The sequence below is a fragment of the Muscardinus avellanarius genome (genome assembly GCF_963383645.1).
Source record: "Muscardinus avellanarius genome assembly, chromosome: 11".
Taxonomy (NCBI): domain Eukaryota; kingdom Metazoa; phylum Chordata; class Mammalia; order Rodentia; family Gliridae; genus Muscardinus; species Muscardinus avellanarius.
In genome coordinates, this window is record NC_137797.1 from 64,297,655 (window position 1) to 64,320,309 (window position 22,655).

Genomic DNA, 22,655 nt, shown 5'->3' on the forward strand with positions numbered 1-22,655 from the left:
ATTCTCCACTGGAGCAGGGTAATGAATGTAAGGTGTTTGTGCATCTGTGTTATTCATGTATGATTTTGAGATATCCAGGGTTCCTGGTCTGTGCTGACTTGATTATCTGAAAGGGATTTGCATCAAAAGGGGCCTGCTTCAAACCGGGCATGGTGTCACAAACATGTAATGTCAGTACTTGGGAGGCTGAGACAAAAAGATGGCAGTTCACAGACAGCCTCAGCTACTTAGTGAGGCCCTTTATCAAAATAAAGACTAAAAAATAGGGCTGGAGGTGTAACTTGGAGGTAGAATGCCTCTGGTTCCATCCCCAGTACCAAAAAAAGAAAAAAAGGACCTGCTTCAAAAAAGGGAAATGAGGCCGGGCATGGTGGCGCACACTTGTAATCCCCGCGCTTGGGAGGCAGAGACAGGAGGATCGCTCAGGTTCGAAGCCAGCCGCGCGTGCTGGTTTAGGAGACCCTGTTTCCAAATAAAAATGTAAAAATAGGTCTGGGAGTGTAGCCCGGAGGTAGAAGGGCTTCCAGAAACCCCAGTGCCACCAAAAAAAGGGGGGGAGAGTCTCAGAGTTGATGCCCTTCTCTAGACAACATTTCTTCTACTACATTGTCTTAAGTCTGAAACATATTGTTTTACAGTTTCAGATCCAGGTTAGAGTATGAGGCAGGTGCCTACTTCATAGGCTGGAGCCTCTGATCTCTTTAGATAGAGCCTTAACTTAAAGCCTTCCCTAGAGGTCTGGGGATACAGTTCAGTGGCAGAGTACTTTAGCCTGTGTAAGGCCTTGGTTTCAGTCCCAGCACTGCAAAAAAAGAAAAAGAAAAGCCTGCCAGGTGCAGTGGTGCACACTTGTAATTCTAGAATGTGGGAGACTGAGACAGGAGGATTACAGGTTTGAAGTCAGCCTCAGCAACTTAACGAGACCTTGTTTTATTTTTTAGTTTTTTAGTGGTACTGAGGGTGGAACCCAGGGACTTTTCTACCTCTGGGCTTACTCCCAGGCCTATTTTATACTTTATTTGGAAACAGGGTCTCACTAAGTTGCTGAGAGCCTCACTAAGTAGCTGAGGCTGGCTTCAAAACTGCGATCCTCCTGTCTTATCCTCCTAAGCACGGAGATTGCAAGCATGCACCACCACGCCTAGCAACGAGACCCTGTTTGTTCTGTTTTTGTTTTGTTTTGTTTTGTTTTGTTTTTGGTGGTATTGGAATGGAACCCAGGGGCCTTCTACCTCTGGGCTATACTCCCAGACCTATTTTATTTATTTATTTATTTATTTATTTATTTGGTGGTACTGGGGTTCCTGGAAGCCCTTCTACCTCTGGGCTACACTCCCAGACCTATTTTTACATTTTTTTTAAATTTGGAAACAGGGTCTCCTAAACCAGTGCTCGCGGCTGGCTTCGAACCTGCGCGCTCCTGTCTCTGCCTCCCAAGCGCGGGGATTACAAGCGTGCGCCACCACGCCCGGCTCCAGACCTATTTTATATTTTATTTGGAAACAGGGTCTCTTAAACCAGCTGAGGCTGGCTTTGAACCTGCACGATCCTCCTGTCTCAGCCTCCCAAGCGCTGCGATTACAAGCGTGCACCACCATGCCCGTCTGAGACCCCTGTTGTAAAATGAAAAGTAGAAGAGGCCTAGGAGCCGGGTGTGGTGACACATGCTTGTAATCCCAGCATTTGGGAGGCTGAGACCGGAGGATCGCGGTTCGCGGACAGCCTCAGCTACTTAGCGAGGCCCTCTAAAACTTAATGAGACCGGTTTTAAAATAAAGAATAAGAAATAGGGCAGGGGGTGTAGCTCAGAAGTCAAATGTCCCTGGGTTCCACCCCCAGATCCGCAAAAAATAAAAAGAGAGAGAGAGAGAACTGGGGGTATATCTCAGAGGTAGACCACCCTTGGGTCAGTCCCTAGTACTGGGGCAGGGCGCAGAGTGGGAGAGAAAGCCTGAGGCAGCAGTTTTGCTTCTGTCCAAAGTGAAGCATTTGAGGATCTGCTCAGAATACTCCAAGCAATAGGGTGCTTTCAGATTCCTCTCTGCTTTTCACAGAGAGCCCTGCATTCTTCCTCCCTGTCTCTGTAGGCCTTAGCATCTTGATTTCCTCGTCTCCGTCTTCCTGTCCTCTCTGTTCGCCGGTCCTCTGATGTATGGACTTGTACATGATGAACTGTGAACTTCTAGCCACGTGTAGTGCCCTTGGGTACTTGGAGGGAGACACTTACCACAAGGAGCCGGATTGCTTAGGTGAGTGCCTTTTGAGGAATTGGATTAAATAAGCAAAAACAAACGGCACGGCGGTTGAATTGAGGAGGTCTGTTGAGTTTCTAAAGTATGAAAAGCACAGGGCCTTGGACGGAGCTTCTTCCAAGGTTCTGTGTACAAGTTGGTTCTGTCTCTGCAGAGAGCGTGAAGGATTTGATCCGCTACCTGAGGCACGAGGATGAGACTCGGGATGTGCGGCAGCAGCTGGGAGCGTCCCAGATCCTGCAGAGCGACCTTCTGCCCATCCTCATGCAGCACCACCAGGACAAGCCTCTCTTTGATGCTGTTATCAGGTTGTCCCGGCTTTTTCACTTTTCCCACTTGCTGTATGTGTGTTTAAGTGGGTAAGTTTTGGGGTTTGTGCCTGGCGAGTGAGCTTAATGGCATCTCCCTCCTTTGTCGTCTCCCTAGACTGATGGTGAACTTGACTCAACCTGCCTTGCTCTGTTTTGCCAGTGTGCCTAAGGAGCCCAGTATGCGCCATCACTTTCTGCAGGTGCTAACTTATCTGCAGGCCTACAAAGAGGTGAGGCCTTCCTTCAGAGTCCTGGGGGCAGCGTTTAGGGGACAGGGGTAGAAGGGATGGATGCTACATGAGATTTGATCCCTGATCCACAGGCCTTTGCCAGTGAGAAGGCTTTTGGGGTCCTTAGTGAAACCTTGTACAAGCTGCTGCAGCTGGTAAGTGAGTGCTCACCCTACGGGAACCCACGGGCAGTTAGTCCTATGTACCTCCCTGGGAACAGGAGGAAGTGCTACATCTGGGGCTGTGTCCCATTCCTCGGGAATGGTGGTCTACTCCAGAGTTTCTGACTGCACCAATGCTTTCTCTCTCTCTCTCTCTCTCTCTCTCTCTCTCTCTCTCTCTCTCTCTCTCTGTTTTTGCAGATCTGGGGATTGAACGATTTTACCTCCAAGCCCCAACCCCAGCCCTGTTTTTTATTCTTTTTTTTTTTTTTTTTTTGGTACTGGAGATTAAATCCAGAGGCATTCTTCCTCGAAGCTACACCCCAGCCCTATTTTTTATTCTTTATTTTAAAACAAGGTCTCATTAAGTTGTGGGGAGTCTCATTAAGTAGCTTAGGCTGGCTGTGAACCCAGGATCTCTTAATCAGCCTCCCAAGTACTGGGATTACAAGCGTGCCCCCCAGCTTTATTCTTTATTTTGAAACAGGGTCTTACTAAGTTGCAAAGGGCCTAAGAAGCTGAGACTGGCTTTGAACCTGCAGTCCTCCTGTCTCAGCCTCCCAAGTACTGGGATTACAAGTGTGAGCCACCACACCCAGCATCTCTCTGTCTTTTTTTGGGTGTGAGTATTTGTGTGTATGTGTCACTTGGGATTGAGCCCAGGAAATCAGGGGTATTCTACTACTGAGCTACACCCCCAGTCCTTTTTATTTTGAAACAAGGATTTGCTAAGTTTAAACATGCTGGCCTAGAACCGGCAATCTTCCTGTCTCAGCCTCCCAAGTACTGGGATTACAAGTATGTACTACCATACCTGGCTCCTTTTCTTTTTTCTTTTTTAACTTTTTTATTTATTTATTTATTTATTTATTTTTTTTTTTTTTTTTTTTTTTTGGTGGTACTGGGGATGGAACCCAGGGGCCTTCTACCTCCGGGCTATACTCCCAGACCTATTTTATATTTTTTATTTGGAAACAGGGTCTCTTAAGCCAGTGGAGGCTGGCTTCGAAATTGCACGATTCTCTTGTCTCAGTCTCCCAAGCGCAGTGATTACAAGCGTGCGCCACCACACCCGGCTCATTTTCTTCTTTTTAATTCTGATTCTTTTCTGCACTGTAGTCCTCTACACCAGATAGACGTTGCCTTCCTTTCCCAAGGAGGTTCTGTAACTCTCTTCTGTCCAGGGCTGGGAAGATCGACAAGAGGAAGATAATTTGCTGATTGAACGGATCCTGCTGCTGGTCAGAAATGTCCTTCATGTCCCAGCTGACCTTGACCAGGAAAAGGTAACGGCTTTCCTTTGAATAAGTCCTCGTACTTATTTAAACTGCCCATATGGGGCTTTTCAGTCTTCTGACAAATCTGGGGCCAAAAAAAAAGCTGGGAAGCTTCCAGGGCGGGCTGTGGGACTGAGTGCACTCCTTTCTTCCCCTGACCGCTCAGCGGATCGACGACGATGCCAGCGTCCACGACCAGCTTCTCTGGGCGATTCACCTCAGCGGCCTGGATGACCTGCTGCTCTTCCTGGCCAGCTCACCTGCAGAGCAGCAGTGGAGTCTGCACGTACTAGAGATTGTCTCCCTTATGTTCCGTGATCAGGTGAGACCCGGGCCTGCTGCCCTAGTCCTTCCATCTGTGCACTTTTCTGCTACACGATCAGAACTGTTCTTATACTGAACGCTGCGTTGTCTGGGGAACATAGGTGACAGGTCGAGTAGCCATGTCTTCAGTGCACGGTCCCCTCAACAGTTCTGTTGTTCCCTCTCCATCCATCCCCAAGATGAGTGAACTTAGGGTACGGAATGACTGTTCTGACCCTACCTGTTTGTTCCCAATCCAGAACCCTGAGCAGCTGGCAGGAGTAGGGCAGGGACGCCTAGCTCAGGAGCGGAGCACAGATGTGACAGACCTGGAGGTGCTGCGCCAGCGGGAGATGGCCGAGAGGAAGAGCCGAGCCCTTCAGCGAGGCAACAGGTGTGTGGCAGAGCCGTCCTGTCTGTGTTCCTGCCTGTCTCGGGATGTGGAGCCCTTCAGGCCAGTTCTAAGACGGTGGGGAGTGGATACCATCTTAAAGCTTTAACTCACCCTGAGCTTCTAATGAAAGAGAACGGATGGTGAAGCTTCCAGAGAACAGAGAAATCGCTTTGAACCACTTTTTTTACCCCTGGCAGGCATTCTCGATTTGGGGGCTCCTATATTGTCCAGGGGTTGAAGTCCATTGGGGAGAGGGACCTCATCTTTCACAAAGGCCTGCACAATGTGAGTATGGGCACGTCTGGAGTTGCAGAGCTGGAGAATGGTCACCATCTCTGGAGTTAAGGCATCTGGTTCTGAGGCTGGGAGAGCAGGTGACAGCAGAAGTCAAGCCTCTGGCACGGGCTACACTGTATTCACTTAGTACAGAGGCAGAGAATAGTCCACTGTCTTCTGGTTTCTTCTGAGAAGGTTGCAGATCCAGGGTGTGGGAAGAGCTGCAGGGGGAGAGTGGTGGTTAGGAGTAACTCTAATCCCAGTCCACATCCCCAGCTCCGAAACTACAGTTCGGACTTGGGAAAGCAGCCCCGCAGGGTGCCGAAACGTCGCCAGGCTGCCCAGGAGCTGTCCGTTCAGCGCCGCTCTGCTCTCAATGTGAGGCTCTTCCTCAGAGACTTCTGCTCCGAGTTCCTGGAGAACTGTTACAACCGGCTCATGGGCTCTGTGAAGGTGAGATCTGGAAGGATATGGAGGCAGTGAGGGCTGGAATCAGGTGATCAGAGAGGTGATGGACCCAGTGTGGATAAGAAGGGGAACCTGGGAGGAGCCCAAGGAGGCTGACCCAGGAGTACGCACTAGGAAGTAGGGTGCCCTGAGGGATGATGGGCAGTTTGCCAGGAGGGTGTGGGTTTTTAGGACAACAAAAAGGGCTGTAGTGAATTTTCCCAGAAGAAGGGGAGGGGAATGTGGTGCAAGACCTAGGGAGAAGAGAGAACTGGAAACTGGACCCTAGAGAATTACTGCAGGGGTGTCCAGGGCCCCCATCTTCACAGGTCAGGAGAATCCGGAAACCCTGGTGCAATGTCTTCTCTTTTTGGGTGTTAGGATCATCTGCTCCGGGAGAAAGCTCAGCAGCATGATGAGACCTATTACATGTGGGCCTTGGCTTTCTTCATGGCCTTCAACCGAGCTGCCTCCTTCCGGCCAGGCTTGGTTTCTGAGACCCTCAGCGTCCGTTCCTTCCACTTCATCGAGAAGAACCTCACTAACTACTATGAGATGATGCTGACTGACCGCAAGGAAGCCTCCTCCTGGGCACGCCGGTGAGCGGGATGGTTGTCGGGATCACCGTGGGCATCTTGGCCAGGCTGGTATCTGATTTACCTGGATTGGGGATGGTATGTTTTTTTTTAATTCAGGGGTTAAGTGGCTGGAATGGGGAGCAAGGTTTGGCTAGGTCATTCTGTTTTGGGTGGCACTTTTTTTTTCTGTGATACTGAGGATTAAACCAGGGGCATTCTACCTCCGAGCTATACCCCCAGCCCTTTTTATTTTTTTGAAACAGAGGTTCTCACTAAGTTGCTGAGGCTGGCCTTGAGCCTGCAGTCCTCCAGTGTCACCCTCCCAAGTGGTTGGTGGCACTTTTGGCAGGGTGATGTTTCCATGAGCCAGTGCCCTAAGTTGTCCTCCATTTTTCCTCTCCCCTTCCACTCATAGGATGCACCTGGCTCTAAAGGCCTATCAGGAGCTGCTGGCCACAGTGAATGAAATGGACATGTCCCCAGAAGAGGCCGTGAGGGAGAGCAGCCGCATCATCAAGAGTGAGGCCCAGGCCTGACCCCAGCCTTCTCATGTGTTGACTAGAATTTCATTTTTCTGGGTCCCAACTTCATCCATCTCTCCTTTTGGAAGCATCCCAGACCAGTCCTTCCATTATTTTCTTTTTCCTGCTCCTAGACAATATCTTCTATGTGATGGAGTACCGAGAGCTATTCCTAGCACTCTTTCGAAAGTTTGATGAGAGATGCCAGCCCCGCTCCTTCCTTCGTGACCTGGTGGAAACCACCCACCTCTTTCTCAAGATGTTGGAAAGGTTCTGTCGGAGCCGTGGGAACCTGATGGTGCAGGTACTGGGCAGCCCAGGATGTGGAAAGAGCTCTAGGGAAAAATGAAGGGCAGAGGGCGCTTTACCCTCACATTTTCTGTAGCTTCGGCTCATCTGTTAGAACTACTCTGAACTAAGGGGAAGAAGCTGATTGTTGCCCACGGGAGTCAACCATAGTTTCCTTTTCCCATTAGACTCATTCCCAATCTATCATAAGTAGCTTAATTCATTCAGAAACATTTAGTGAACACCTAGTAAGTGCTAAGCATATAAAGCTCTGAGGGCTCATAATCTTAGAGTTTAGCAATTAGGCTGCAATATCACATGGTTGTGCCTCAGAACCATGGTGAGTGAGGTGGGAAGAACCTTAAATTGAAAGTTAGTAGGATGGTGAGCTAGTCCTCGATTACTTACTGTCAAAATAACTCAAGATGCTTGTGTGATTATAATACCTAATATAAACTGGGCATGGTGGTGCACACCTGTAATCCCAGTACTTGGAGGCTGAGACAGGAGGATCTGGGTTCACAGCCAGCCTTGGCTACTTAGTGAGGCCCTTCACAACTTAGTAAGACCCTATGTCTTTATTTTATTTTATTTTTTCCAGGCACGAACCTAAGGGCCCTCCAGTCTATTCATCCTATTTGAATTCTGAATACTCACATAAAAGACTGGTTCACAGCTCTGACATGGGGGTATAGGATTTGGGATTGACTTACTCTCTGCTTTTCAAGAGAAAAAAGATAGGCTTTATTTTCATCCTGCTCTGCTTTTACTAAGGCTTTTCAAATATCTCACTCAATCGTTATAGCAAATATATTTATTCTATAAACTTTTTAAGATATTACTGTTCTTGGCAGACTCCTTTACTCCAAGAAGTAGGCATTTTATTTTCATCCACATTATAGCTCTTATCCACTGTGTAACATAATTTCCTATTTACTTGCCTAAACAGGCAAGAGTACAAGCTTCTTAAGGACAAAGAAATACACTGTTGAGCCAGGCATGGTGGCGCACACTTGTAATCCCAGCATTCAGGAGGCTGAAGCCGGAGGATTGCGGTTTGCGGACAGCCTCAGCTACTTAGTGAGGCCCTCTGCAACTTAGTGAGACCTGGTTCAAAATAAAGAATAAAAATAGGGCAGAGGGTGTGGCTCGGAGGTCAAATGCCCCTGGGTTCCATTCCCAGACCCACCAAAAAAAAAAAAAAAAAAAAAAAACCCACTTCACTCTTGCTTTCCATTGCCTGTGAATAGCACTTAACGGGCACTCCAGACGTTCACTTAATTAGCTGGTTTTGTAATAGAGAAGTGTGTTTCCCAGTAAAGTCCTGGGTCAACACAATGAAATTGTCTCAAGACAAAAGACTTGAGTTGAGAGGTAAGAGGGCAGAAGGCAAGAGAGCCAAACTCCACCCCAAAATCTCAAGCTTTCCTTTTATTAATAAAGGTCATACATAGGAGGCTGAGACTGGAGGATCATGGTTTGTGGACAGCCTCAGCCACTTAGAGAGGCCCTTCGCAACTCTGAGACCCTGTTTCAGAAATTTAAAAAACATGAAAAAATAGGGCTGGGGGTGTAGCTCAGAGTTTCAATGCCCCTGGGTTATATCCCCAGTACCGCAAAAAATAAATAAATAAATAAATAAATAAATAAAGGCCATACAGAATTAAAGTTGTTTTGTGGTACTGGGGATAGAATCCAGGGGCATTTTACCCCCAAGCTACACCCCCAGCCCTAGGTTTTTTTGTTGTTGTTACTGAGGATGGAACCCAGGGGCATTCTACCTCTGAGCTACACCCACAGACCTTGTGTGTGTGGTGGGGGGGCGGTACTGGGGGTGGAACACGGGCTTTTCTACCTCCAAGCTATACTCCCAGACCTATTTTATACTTTATTTGGAAACAAGTCTCACTAAGTTGCTGAGAGCCTCACTAATTAGCTGAGGCTGGCTTCGAACCTGTGCGATCTTCCTCTCTCAGCCTTCCAAGCACTGGGATTACAAGCGTGCACCACCACACCTGACCTTATTCTTTATTTTGAAACAGTCTCACTGAGTTGCAAAGGCCCTTACTAAGTAGATGAAGTGGCTGCCAACCTGGATCCTCCTGTCTCAGCCTCCCAAATACTGGAATTACAAGCATGCACCACCACGCCTGGGTGTGTGTGTGTGTGTGTGTGTGTGTGTGTGTGTGTGTGTTACTAGAGATTGAACCCTGGGGCTTTCTACCTCCGAGCTACACCTCCAGCCCTATTTTTGTTATTATTATTTTTTTTTTTTTCCTGGTACTGGGGTGGAACCCAGGGGCTTTCTACCTCTGGGCTATATTCTCAGATCTATTTTATATTTTATTTGGAAACAGGGTCTCACTAAGTTGCTGAGAGCCTCACTAAATAGCTGAGGCTGGCTTCGAACCTGTGCCATCCTCCTGTCTCAGCCTGCCAAGCATGGGGATTACAGGTGTGCGCCACCATGCCTGGCCCATGTTATTGAGACAGGTCTTGCTAGGTTGCTGAGAGTCTAACTACTTGCAAGGCTGTCCTGGAACCTGTGATCTTCCTGTCTCAGCCTCCCAAGTACTGGAATTACAAACATGTGCCACCACACTTGGCTTTATTAACCCCTTCTGATGGCCTTCCATCAAAGCAAACAGGAAGCTATAGAGTTATAAGCCAATCATTTCTAGACTCAAAATTGTTTCCCACAGAGAAGATACATATGGAAGACTTCCTCAGTTCTTCTGCTATTCTCATGCACTTCTTTCCCCATAGAACAAACGAAAGAAGAGAAAGAAGAAAAAGAAGGCTTTGGACCAGGCTGTTGCTTCTGGTAATGTCCCATACAGCCCAGGGGAGGTGGAGACGCTGTGGCCGGCCCTGGCTGAGCAGCTGCAGTGTTGTGCCCAGGTAGGCAGTTGCAGAAGCCCCCTTTTTATTTTTTTAAGATAGTGCTCCTGTGGACCGTCTGGGTTTTCTTCCCACTGTGTTCCCATAGCCTTACCTGTTTCTAGGATCTGGAGCTCAGTGTAGACTCTGTGGTTCCCTTCGATGCGGCCTCTGAGGTGCCAGTGGAGGAGCAGCGAGCAGATGCCATGGTGCGGATACAAGACTGTCTCCTGGCTGGCCAGGCTGCGCAGGCCCGGGCCCTCCTGAGGTCTGCCCGGTAAGATACCTGCCCACCCAACCTCCCGGGCTTCCCTGTGGTGCAGGATTCTTAGTCTTCAGAAGAGGCAAGCCCTGCCAGGTCTCTGGCAGTCTACTGACCAACTGGGGATTGAACCTAGAGGCATTCTACCTCTGAGCTATACCCCTACCCCTATTTTTTATTTTGAAGCAAGGTCTTGTTGAATTGTGGAGGGCATCACTAAGTAGCTGAGGCTGGCTGCAAAACTGTGATCCTCCTGTTTCAGCCTCTCAAATGCTGGGATTATAAGTATTCACCACCACTGCCAGCCCCAGCCCTATTTTTCATTCATTATTTTGAAACAGGGTCTCACTAAATTTGCAGAAGGCCTCACTAAGTAGCTGAGGCTCGCTGCAAACCTGCAATCCTCTTGTCTCAGTCTCCCAAGTACTGGGATTATAAGCATGTACTACCATGCCTGGCTCCATCATTAAGTTTTTTTGTGTGTGTGTGGTACTGGGGGTGGAACCCAGGGGCTTTTCTACCTCCGGGCTATACTCCCAGACCTATTTTATACTTTATTTGGAAATAGGGTCTCACTAAATTGCTGAGAGCCTCACTAAGTAGCTGAGGCTGGCTTTGAACTTGTACAATCCTCCTGTCTCAGCCTCCCAAGCGTGGGAATTACAAGCATGTACCACCACACCTGGGTCCACATTAAATTTAATGAGTTATGTTTCCATGTCTATTATGTACAGTTATACTATGTATATATGCCTCCTTTTACAAAAATGGAATATTGCACATGCTAACTTAAGTTTTTTTTTTTTTTTTAACTTTTTAATATATTTTGAGCCAGGCATGGTGGCACACACCTGTAATCTCAGACTTGGAAGGCTGAGACAGGAGAATCAGATTTCAGGCCAGCCTCAGCTACTTAGTGAGACTCTATTTTATTTTATTTTATTTATTTAATTTTTTTGGTGGTACTGGGGGTGGAACCCAGGGGCTTTCTACCTCCGGGCTATTCTCCCAGACCTATTTTATATTTTATTTGGAAACAGGGTCTCACTAAGTTGCTGAGAGCCTCACTAAGTAACTGAAGCTGGCTTTGAACCTGTGCGATCCTCCTGTCTCAGCCTCCCAAGCACAGGGATTACAAGTGTGTGCCACCACGCCCGGCATTAGTGAGACCCTATTTCAAATAAAAAAATAAATAAAAAGGATTCTAGGCATGGGTGCTCGACAGTTTAGAGAGACTCTCAGCAACCTAATGAGACTCTGTTTTAAAATCAAAAATAAAAATTGCTGGGTGGCCAGGTGTGGTGGCACAAGTTTGTAATCCCAGTATTTGGAAGGGTGAGACAAGAGAATCACAGGTTCATGGCCAGCCTCAGCTACTTAGGCCCTCCAAAACTTAGTGAGACCCTGTTTCAAAATAAAGAATAAAAAATAGGGCTAGGTTTATAGAATGCCCCTGAGTTTAATTCCTGGTACTGCCAAAAAAAAAAAAAAATGGGCTAGGGGTATAACTCTGAGGTAGAATGCTCCCTGGTTTCAATCCCCAGTACCAATGAGTGAGTGAATTAGAGGTGTAGCTTGGAGGTAGAACGCCCTGGGTTCAATCCCTAGTCCAAAAAAAAAAAAATATATATATATATATATTTTTTTTTTTTTTTTTTTTTGTGGTACTGGGGTTCCTGGAAGCCCTTCTACCTCCAAGCTACACTCCCAGACCTATTTTATATATTTTTGAAACAGGGTCTCTTACGCCAGTGCAGCTGGCTACGAACCTGCGCGATCCTCCTGTCTCTGCCTCCCAAGTGCGGGGATTACAAGTGTGCACCACCACGCCTGGCTTCAAAAAAAAATTTTTTTTTTGAAAATCATTTCTCACCAGACACATTTCATTCATCACTAAAGACTTTCAGACACCATTGCAGAAAGATATACTTTGCTTAACCAAGTGTCAACACTTACATTGTTGGCATTTTGTTCTTATATAATTTTCATTGCAATATGGCTTGTGAGAGAAATTTTTCTTTGAATCTGTTTTATCGCTCAGGTAGCAATTTGCATTATCTTTCTGGCTAACAGATGAGATAAGTCTGAATCGCTTCTCCCGCTTCTAGTTACAAGCCAGATTTCCTGTGGTTAAAGCCTTTTTTCCTCTGGGCTCCAGGGAGGTGTGGCCAGAAGGAGATGTGTTTGGTTCTCCAGACATTTCCCCGGAGGAAGAGCTGCAGTTGCTGAAACAGATCTTCACTGCTCCGCTTCCCCGTGAGTCCCCATTCCTTCACAGTTCCCTCCAGCTCTGCTCCAGCCCCAGCGCAACAGAGACCCAGTAATCCTCACTCTTTGTTTAGGGCAGCAGAGGCCAGAGGAAGGAGGCGGAGAGGAAGAGGAAGAAGAAGAGGAGGAAGAGGAAGAAGAGGAGTTACAAGCAGTCCAGGTGTCGGAGAAAGAGTTTAACTTTCTGGACTACCTGAAACGGTGCGGGCCGAGAGGACTGGGTTGGTTCCAGGGTGGTGATTATACAGCTGTGAAGATAGCACTGTCTTTTTAAAATTATTGCTGGTTTTGTTTTTATATAATAATTATGTATAATAGTGGGTTTCCTTGTGATATATTTGTACTTGGACCTAAACAAATTTGATCAGTTGAACTCCCCAGGACCTCCCCTCGCCCTCGCCTCCTCCTTCCTCCGGGTCCCCTTTCTCTACCTTTTTTTCTTGAGATCCCAAAAGAAATGGTTAGGTGCCACAAAGTAGATGCCAATTCCTTAACCATATGCCTGTTGGCAGGCCCGAGAGTCTCTCCATCCTTGTCCAGGGGTGTGCTAACCTTCTCTCATTTTACTTTATTTTATTTTATTTTAGGTACTAGGGATGGAACCCAGGGGCATTCGACCTCTGGCCTACACCCCCAGCCCTATTTTTTATTCTTTATTTTGAAACCGTCTCACTGAGTTGCAGAGGGCCTCACTAAGTAGCTGAGGCTGTCCGTGAACCGCGATCCTTCTGCCTCAGCCTCCCGAATGCAGGATTACAAGCGTGCGCCACCATATCTGGCTCTTCTCTCTTTTATATCACGCTGAGCAGTGTCTTTCCAGTGCTGACCTCCTCTCCCCCGGCTTTGGTGCAGCTTTGCGTCCTCAGCTGTTGTGCGAGCCTATGTGCTGCTGCTGCGGAGCTACCAGCAGAATAGCGCCCACACGAACCACTGTGCCGTCAAGATGCTGCACCGGCTGGCCCATGACCTCAAAATGGAAGCCCTGCTTTTCCAGCTCTCCGTCTTCTGCCTCTTCAATCGTCTGCTTAGTGACCCTGCTGCTGGAGCCTACAAAGTGAGGGGCTGCCAAGAAAGGGGGAATAAGGGATTGTGGCTAATCCTCAGGAGATAAAGGAGGCTGAGAGGAGTCAGCGGCTGGGAGATGCGAACATGGCGAGGAAGTCAGCAGGCGGGTTGAAGGAGCTGCACAGGGAAGGATGGAAGGGGGCATCTGGGAACAGGCAGAGAAAAAATAGCCATGGGTCAGGTCTCTACCTCCACTTGACCTGAGGCATCACGGTAACCTCCCTGTCCTATAGGAGCTAGTGACTTTTGCCAAATACGTCCTGGGCAAGTTCTTTGCATTGGCTGCAGTCAACCAGAAAGCCTTTGTGGAGCTTCTCTTCTGGAAGAACACAGCTGTGGTTCGAGAGATGACTGAGGGCTATGGATCCCTAGATGGCGGGTGAGCTTGGGGATGGGTAAGGATGAGTCGTAGGGGAGGGTGGTATAGTCACAAAGAGTCAGAGCTGGAAGAGCTTGCAGATCATTTTGTCTAATATTTTTTTCCCTTTTAGAGATGAGAAAACAGGCCCAAAAAGTGAAATGCTTTACCTAAGGTTACACACGGGATAACAGGAACTAGAGCCTAAGTCTCTGTCTGGTTTAGTTTCCTGCTCAGTCACCAGCCTTCATAGTGGTGCTCACTGGTGGGAATGGGATCCCCCCTCCCCCAAGAGAGTTTGCCTGTGCCCTCTCTCAAAATGCACCGGTAAGCCAGGCGTGGTGGTGCTTACCTGCAAATCCCAGTACGTGGGAGGCTGAGACAGGAGGATCACAGGTTCAAGGACAGCCTCAGCAACTTAGCGAGACCTGTTTCAAATTTTAAAAAATTGTAAAAGTAGAGCTGGGGGTATAGTTTGGAGGTAGAATGCCCCTGGCTTCAATCCCCAGTACCACAATAAAACAAAACAAAATACACTGGGAATCTAGTTTAGTGTTAGAGTACTTGCCTAGCATGCATGAGGCCCTGAATTTAATGCCCTATGCTGCAAAAAAAAAAAAAAAAAAAGTGCTAGGAAACCATAAGCATTCCTAGCAGTGTTTGTTTTCTTCTCTTAGTATCTCAGTCCTCCTTTCACGCTGGTTTTTGTTTTTGTTGTTTTTGTTTTGTGTGTGTGTGTGTGTGTGTGTGTGTGTGTGTGTGTGTGTGTGTCCTGGGATGGAACCCAGGGGCATTCGACCTCCAAGCCAAACCCCCTGCCCTATTTTTTATTTTTTGGAACAGGGTCTCACTAAGTTGTGAAGGGCCTCACTAAATAGCTGAGGCTGTCTGCGAACCATGATCCTCCTGTCTCAGCCTCCCGAATGCTGGGATTACAAGCATGTGCCACCACGCCTGGCGTTTATTCTTTATTTTGAATCAGGATTCAAAAAATTGCTGAGGCTGGCTATGAACTTGCAATTCTCCTGTCTCAGCCTCACAAGTACTGGAATTACACCTGGCTCAATTTTATTTTTTATTTGGAAGCAGAGTCTTATGAAGTTATTAAGGGCCTTGATAAACTGCTGAGACTGACCTCAAACCTGTGATCTTGTCTTAGCCTCCCAAATATTGGGATTACAAGTGCGCACCACCATGCCTGGCCAGGACATTCTATCCCCAGCGTGCGTGTGTGTGTGTGTGTGTGTGTATTATGGATTGAACCAAGGGGCATTCTGTCTCTGAGCTCTACCCCTAACCCTATATTTGTTTTTTGTCTTGAAATAGGATCTCACTAAGTTACTGAGGCTGGCCATAAACCTGTGATCCTCCTATCTCGGCCTCCCAAGTACTAGGGTTATAGGTGTGTACCACCACACCTGTTTGCACCTGGGATCTTTCTCTCTCAGCCCTCAAATACTGGGATTACAAATGTGTGCTATCGTGCCTAGAAACTTTTGAGTTTTTAAGTGGCAGGAAACGGGGCAGGAAGCACATGTTGGGCTCTGCCAGCTGGCTCCTCTGCATACCTGCCTTACCCTTTCAGAACTGATCAGGAAGTGCCTTTGATCTCCTCTTTTGGGACCAACAACCTACTTTCCCCTTTTACCACTCAGGTCTTCTAGTCGCAGAGCACCTGTGTGGAGTCCTGAGGAAGAGGCCCAGCTTCGAGAATTATACCTTGCCCATAAGGATGTGGAAGGTATGTGGCCTTGAGATGCGAAGAGTCGATGAGGAGTCTGAGCTCCAGGACCCCTCTGCACTGCCTCACTCCTTCTCCACTCCAGGTCAGGATGTGGTGGAAACCATCTTGGCACACCTGAATACTGTTCCTCGAACACGCAAGCAGGTCATCCACCATCTGGTACGCCTGGGACTGGCTGACAGCGTCAAGGACTTCCAAAGGTAGAGGCAATGCTCTCGAATCAAGTGGGATGGGGATCTGTAGTTCACTCCCTGGTTCTCCTCTCCCACTGACATCTCCCAAAACAGGAAAGGAACCCAGATTGTATTGTGGACAGAAGATCAGGAGATGGAGCTGCAGCGGCTTTTTGAGGAGTTCCAGGACTCAGATGGTGCGTGAGGTCGAAGCTCAGGGAACCTCTGAGATGACAGCCAAGCTGTCCGCTTCTTTATCCCCTGCCTCTTATTCCCAAGGAAAGCTTAACCCGTCCCTCCTGTCCACTTAAGTATATTTGCAAGTGTCACTTGGGGATGTGAGCTAGCCTTTTTCTAGATACTTTGATTTCCTTCACCAAGACCTCTGATTTCCTTTACTAATCCCTCTCCCTGGTTGCTCTTGCATATTCTCACACTCCCTCTCTACAGACATCCTTGGTCATATCATGAAGAATATCACAGCCAAACGCTCACGGGCCCGGATCGTCGATAAACTGCTGGCTCTAGGACTGGTTACTGAGCGACGGGAGCTGTACAAGAAACGGAGGAAGAAGTTGGCACCCTCCAGCATGGTAACAGTCTCACCCTGCCTCTACCAGCCTAGGCCCATCCCTGCAGTGCTCCTTGGGAGGAGCCCGCCCCGTCTGCCGTTCTGCCTAGTGCCCCCTTTTTTACCACTCCCCACAATGACTTTCAGCCCAATGGAGAGAAGTCTCTGCAGGATTGTTTGCAGGAAGATCTGGAAGATGAGGAAAACTTGCCGGAGGAAGAAAGTGAAGAGGACGAAGAGAAACGAGAGGACTGGGAAGCAGAACAAGCCCCGGGTAGCTCTGTTCTTTCGACTGAAAGCCTCGGTCTAGGCCTGCGGCAGGAAGGTGAGGACTTTGCCTGGGAACAGTATCTCCGGCAGAGGGTAGGAATGGGAGTGGGAACAAATATAAGTTTCCTTTTTCCCTTAGGCTTTTCTGCTCCCCTCCTGTGGCTCCAGAACTGCCTGCTTCGAGTAGCAGATGACCGCGAAGCAGATGGTGAGTGGACAGATGATGGTTTTAGGAGGACCGGAGCTCTGGAAGCTGCTCAGAGCTCAGGGCCTCTGGTGGGATGGAGGCCTCATTCCTTCTTTACGTCTTTATCATGTGACTGTTGACCCTGTTCTAGGCTGCTCCCAGGCAGTTCCATTGGTGCCGCTGACAGAAGAAAATGAGGAAGCAATGGAAAGTGAACAGTTTCAGCAGCTATTGCACAAGCTAGGGGTTCGGCCCCCTGCCTCTGAGCAGGCAAGTACACCCGGCACAGACAACGTCGTCTTGGTCCTGTTTCAGAACACATCTCCTCCTCATTGCTGCTCCCCTTTCCTCTCCCCTGCCTTGCCACTCTCTGACCAAGATCCTGCAGCAACCTGCTTCCTTTCTCCAGTCTCCCTTTCTTTTAAATTCATGTTGACCACTGTCCCCAGATTTATCTCTCTAAAATAATGGTTTTAAGCTGGGTGTGGTGGCGCAAGCCTACCATTCCATTCCTTGGGAGGCTGAGACAGGAGGATCGCAGATTTGAGGAACTCTTCAGCAAATAGTGAGACTCTCTCAACCTAGCAAGATTCTGTTTCCAAATAAAAATATTATAGAGCTGGGAGAGCCAGGTGTGATGGCGCACGCTTGTAACCCCAGCATTCGGGAGGCTGACACAGGAGGATCACAGTTCATGGCCAGCCTCAGCTACTTAGTGAGGCCCTTTCCAACTCAGTGAGACCCTGTTTCAAAATAAAGAATAAAAAATAGGGCTGGGGGTACAGCTCAGAGGTAGAATGCCTCTGGGTTCCATCCCAGTACCGGGGGGAAATATACATATACATATACATATACATATACATATACATATACATATACATATACATATACATATATATATAAAATAGGGCTGAGTTGTAGCTCAGATAGAATGCCCCTGAGTTCAGTTTCCAGCACCACAATAAATAAGTAATAGTTTTGTGCCCGGCATGGTGGTGCGCTCTTGTAATCCTAGTACTTGGCTAGGATAGGATGAGTCCAGGTTTGAGGCCAACCTCAGCAACTTAGCAAAACTCTCATTAACCTAATGAGATCCTATTTTAAAATTTAAAAAGGGTTGGGGGTATAGCTTAGAGGTAGAATGCTCCTGGGTTCAACCCTAGTGCCATCAAAAACGAATAATTTGGCTGGATATAGTGCTGAACACTTGTCATTCCAGTACTTGGGAAGCTGAAACAGGCAGATTGCAGGTTCATGGCCAGCCTCAGCTACAAAGCCTTCTGAAACATAGTGAGACCCTGTTTCAAAATAAAAAATAGGGTTGGGGTATACCTCAGAGTTAGAATGTCCCTGGGTTTCATCCCCAGTGCCGCAAAAAAAAAAAAAAAAAAGACCCTGTTTCAAAAAAATATAAAGAGGTTGGCTGTGTAGCTCAAAGGTAGGATGCCCCTGAGTTCAATCTCCAGTGCCACACACAGACAGTAGTAATTTTTATAATATTACTCCTCTGTCTAGAGCATTTGATGGCCTTCCCTGCTTTCAGAACTGAATCCATAACCTCCAATGGCCTGCCAACCTTTGTTTTATTATTTTTTATTTTAATTAATTTATTTATTTATTTATTTTGCAGTTCTGGAGATGGAACCCAGGGGCATTCTGCCTCCAAGCTATACCATACCCTCAACCCTAATTTTATTCTTTATTTTGATACAGGGTCTCGCTGAGTTGCAAAGGGCCTCACTAAGTAGCTGAGGCTGTCTGTGAACCATGATCCTTCTGTCTCAGCCTCCCAAATGCTGGGATTACAAGCATGTGCCACCATGCCCAGCTTTTTTTTTTTTTTTTTTTTTTCAGTACTGCAACTGGAACCCAGGGGCATTCTACCTCCGAACTACACTCCCAGCCCTTTTTTTTTTTTTTTTTTTTTTTTTTTTGCAGTTCTGGGGATGGAACCCAGGGGCATTTGACCTCTGAGCTATACCCCCTGACCTTTTTTTTTTTTTTTTCTTTATTTTGAAACCGGGTTTTACTAAGCTGAGGCTGGTCATAAATCGTGATCCTCTTGCCTCAGACTCCCAACTGCTGTGATTATAAGCGTGTGCCACCATGCCCTGCTGAATGCCAACCTTTGTAGCCCATGGCCATTCCACCATAAAGCTACTACTACACACAATAGACATCCTGGACCACTTTTTGCATCCTTTAAATGGTAGGCTTTTCCATGCCATTAAGTAGTCATCCATGCTAGTACTTCTGTTGGAAGGCTCCAACCACATACACAAGGTAATACGCACACATACACACACCTTCCGTCCTCCTGTTGCACCTCAACCCAGCTTTCAAGAGTCAGCTCAAAGGCTGAAGCAGGAGGATGGTAAGTTCAAGGCCAGCCTTGGGACTTAGTCTCTGTACAGCTGGGTGTAGTGGCACATGCTTGTGATCCCAATATTAGGAGGCTGAGACAAGAGGATTGCAGATTCACACAGCCAGCCTCAGCTACTTAAGCAAGGCTCTCAGCAACTTAGACCTTCTTCCAAAATAATGAATTTTGAAAGAAATTCATTCTTCTAAAATGAAGGACTGGAGGTATAGCTTAGAGATAGACTGCCCCTGGGTTCAATCCCCAGAACCACTAATAAATTGACTAATTACTTAATTTATTAAAAAATAAAACCTAGCCAGGATTGGTGGCATGTACTTGTAATCCCAGTACTTGGAAGGCTGAAACAGGAGAATCTAAGGTTCTAAGTAAGCCTCAGCATTTTGGGTTTTTTTGTTTTTTTTGTTTTTTTGTTTTGATGGTACTGGGGGTGGAACCCAGAGGCTTTCTACCTCCGGGCTATACTCCCAGACCTATTTTATATTTTATTTGGAAACAGGGTCTCACTAAGTTGCTGAGAGCCTCACTAAGTAGCTGAGGCTGGCTTCGAACCTGCATGATCCTCCTGTCTCAGCCTCCCAAGCGTGGGGATTACAAGTGTGCCCCACCACGCCCGGCTAAGCCTCAGCATTTTGGCGAGGCACCCGACAACTTAGACCTTATTTCCAAATAAAAAATAAAATAGGGCTGGAGGTGTAGCCCAGAGGTAGAAGGCCCCTTGAGTTCCATACCAATACCACCAAAATAATTAATTAATTAATTAATTAAAAAATAAACAACTAAGCCTGCGTGGTGTGCATGCTTGTATACCTGCATTTGGGAGGCTGAGACAGGAGGATCACGGTTTGCAGACAGCCTCAGCTACTTAGTGAAGCCTTTTGCAACTCAGTGAGATCCCATTTCAAAAATAAAAAGACTAAAAAATAGGGCTGGGGATGCAGCTTGGAGGTACAGTGCCTCTGGGTTCCATCTTCAGTACCTGTAGTGATGCATCTACATATTGCCAAAGCGTGATTTGAACTGTTTCCTTCCTCAGTCTTCTTGCTTTCCCTCTCCACCTCCATCTCCTTGTCCCCTCAACTATACTACTGGTCTTTACGTTTATCCAAAGTCTCTTTGGTTACCTGTTTTCTCCCTTATCACCTTTTCAGCCAGTGAAGCAAAAGTAATTGCTTTGGCAGTTGGGATTTATTTCTTCCCTTGTTATATCCCTAATTGGACAGAATTACAGTACATTTACTTTTTTCTCCCATTAGATTGTGGAGTCCTTGCTAGCAAGACTCATAGTTCACCTTTAGATCCCCAGGATCCACTCATGAATCTACTCAGTTAACAACTGTATTTACGGGGAGCCTCCTAGTATAGTAGGCTCTGTGCTGGAAGCAGTATACGTTATAAATGAAAAGTAGAGCTGGGCGTGGTGGTGCACACTTGTAATCCCAGCATTTGGGAGGCTGAGACAGGAGGATCGCGGTTCGTGGACAGCCTCAGCTACTTAGTGAGGCCCTCCGCAACTCAGTGAGACCCTATTTCCAAATAAAGAATAAAAACTAGGGCTGGGGATGTATCTCGGAGGTAGAATGCCCCTGGATCCCATCCCAGTACCACAAAATAAAATTAAATAAATAAATAAAAAGTAGAGTTCACAACCTTTGTGGATCTTCACCAATGTAGGGTCCTGTCCAGTGAATAATAGAAGAATTTGGTGAGCAGAGGCTGGTCCTTTCCCTTTGCTGTCATTTCCAACCACTGTGCCCCTATAGGAAACCTTCTGGCGGATCCCAGCCAAGCTGAACCCCACCAAGCTCCGGAGATTGGCTGCCTCTTTGGGTCAGCCAGAGGAGGCAGAAAAGCTGCATCTGGAGCTAGAGCCAAGAATCCCTGGAGAGCAAAGCCCCAGTGAGGAGCACCATCAGGAGCATCAAGCAGAAGCCTTGAGAGCCCTCTCGTTAGCCCGTAAAAAGAAAGCAAGCCTGGCATCCCTGGAGGGTAACGGTGGCCTGGTCCTCTCTTGACTGCTCAGTTTGTGCCAGTTCTGCTGGTCTAGAAGACTGAAAGGTATTCTGAGAATGTACAGTCCCCATTCTCTAATTTTGTACCTTTTATGGTTCTTCAGAAGACGGCACTGCTGATGGGAAAGAGCAGCTGAAGGTAGCGCCCAAGAAGCGATACCTGCTGGACAGTGACGAGGAGCAGGAGGAAGAGGGCGGGCACCGAGGTAAGGAGTCTGAGTGCCGCTTCTCCCGCTCCCTGTCTTCAGTCTGAATTCAAACCCTGTCACCTGCCTTACCCCTTACCCATCAGATTCTCTCTCTCATCCTGTCCTTTCTGTAGCCCCAGGGCTGGGAGCGCCAGTAATCCAGAAGAAGAAACGGTATCAGATTGAAGATGAAGATGAGAACGACTGAAGAGCCAGGGGCCAGGGGCAGAGAGACTTGATTTTAGGTGATGGATTGAAGTCAAGAGTTGAATGGACCCAGAATCTCCTTATTGGATGAAAACCATAGGGTCCTGGGCGCTTCCATAGATTAGAGCCCAGCAATTTTTAGGCAACAGTGTTGGGAAGACCCTTCTGCAGTCAGACGTTGCTGATAAAACCAGTAAGTTTTATCAGTGTGCCCAACAGCTCTCTGGAGACTTACTCCTAGGAACTGTTTCTTTGGGTTACTAGAGCACCTTAGAAATGAAAGGAGTGAATGACATAGAAGGCACCCTGGACACCTCTCATCAGTCTGACCCTTTGGGCTTTCTGTCAAGTTGGCAGGACACCAAAAGAGAGCTTTCGTAACATGGAGGATTTGCAGAAGGCCCCCAATCCCCTTGTCCTTGTTTTCTTTCCAGTGATCAATCCCTAGATGCCAGGTTGAGGCTAATGCCTGCAGTTGGGATACAGTATTCTCAGAATAATGAATGTATTTTATAAATAAAAGTTGCTGATCTCAATCTGACTAGCCAGTCTGTCCAAGTTAATCAGCTGTCTACCTGGTATATTTTTGGAGGAACTTTAAAATGTTATAGAGTTAAGCCAGGCATGGTGGCACACACTTGTAAATCTCAGTACTTGGGAGGCTGAGACTGAAGGATCACAGGTTCAAAGCCAGTCTCCAGTCTCAGCAATGTAGCAAGGCACTCAGAAATCTAGTGAGACTCTAGAGCCAAATAAAAAAAATAAAAAATCAAGCTGGGATGTAACTTAGAGGTAGAATGCCTCTAGGTTCAATCCCGAGGAAGGGAGGGAGGGAGGGAGGGAGGGAGGGAGGGAGGAAGGAAGGAAGGGAGAGAGAGAAAGAAATGTTAAGAGTTAGCCAGGCATGGTGACGCACACTTGTAATCCCAGAACATGAGAGGCTGAGACAGGAGGATCACAGGTTCATGGCCCTCCCCTAAATAAAGAGTGAAAAATAGAAGCCAGGCATGGTGGCACATGCTTACAATCTCAGCACTTGGGAGGCTGAGACA

General features: G+C 47.4%; 1 protein-coding gene across 3 annotated transcripts; it reads left to right on the plus strand.

Annotated features, from left to right (window-relative positions):
• Positions 1–2,152: 2,152 nt before the first annotated feature.
• Positions 2,153–21,604, plus strand: TIMELESS (timeless circadian regulator; the record flags this gene model as incomplete). Of its 3 annotated transcripts, none has more annotated exons than XM_080705163.1 (28): positions 2,153–2,249; positions 2,407–2,560; positions 2,679–2,793; positions 2,886–2,948; positions 4,139–4,240; positions 4,398–4,553; positions 4,795–4,928; positions 5,126–5,213; positions 5,481–5,657; positions 6,033–6,250; positions 6,645–6,748; positions 6,885–7,054; positions 9,805–9,939; positions 10,044–10,195; positions 12,339–12,436; positions 12,523–12,649; positions 13,301–13,502; positions 13,747–13,892; positions 15,527–15,612; positions 15,698–15,815; positions 15,903–15,985; positions 16,239–16,381; positions 16,507–16,684; positions 16,769–16,837; positions 16,968–17,086; positions 20,960–21,185; positions 21,313–21,414; positions 21,531–21,604. In XM_080705163.1, 28 exons carry the CDS (start codon positions 2,153–2,155, stop codon positions 21,602–21,604), a joined length of 3,636 nt encoding a protein of 1,211 aa, XP_080561289.1. The 3 variants fall into 3 exon arrangements, with proteins under 3 accessions (XP_080561289.1, XP_080561290.1, XP_080561291.1); XM_080705164.1 differs by having other exon boundaries at positions 21,316–21,414; XM_080705165.1 differs by having other exon boundaries at positions 4,401–4,553; positions 21,316–21,414.
• Positions 21,605–22,655: the final 1,051 nt, after the last annotated feature.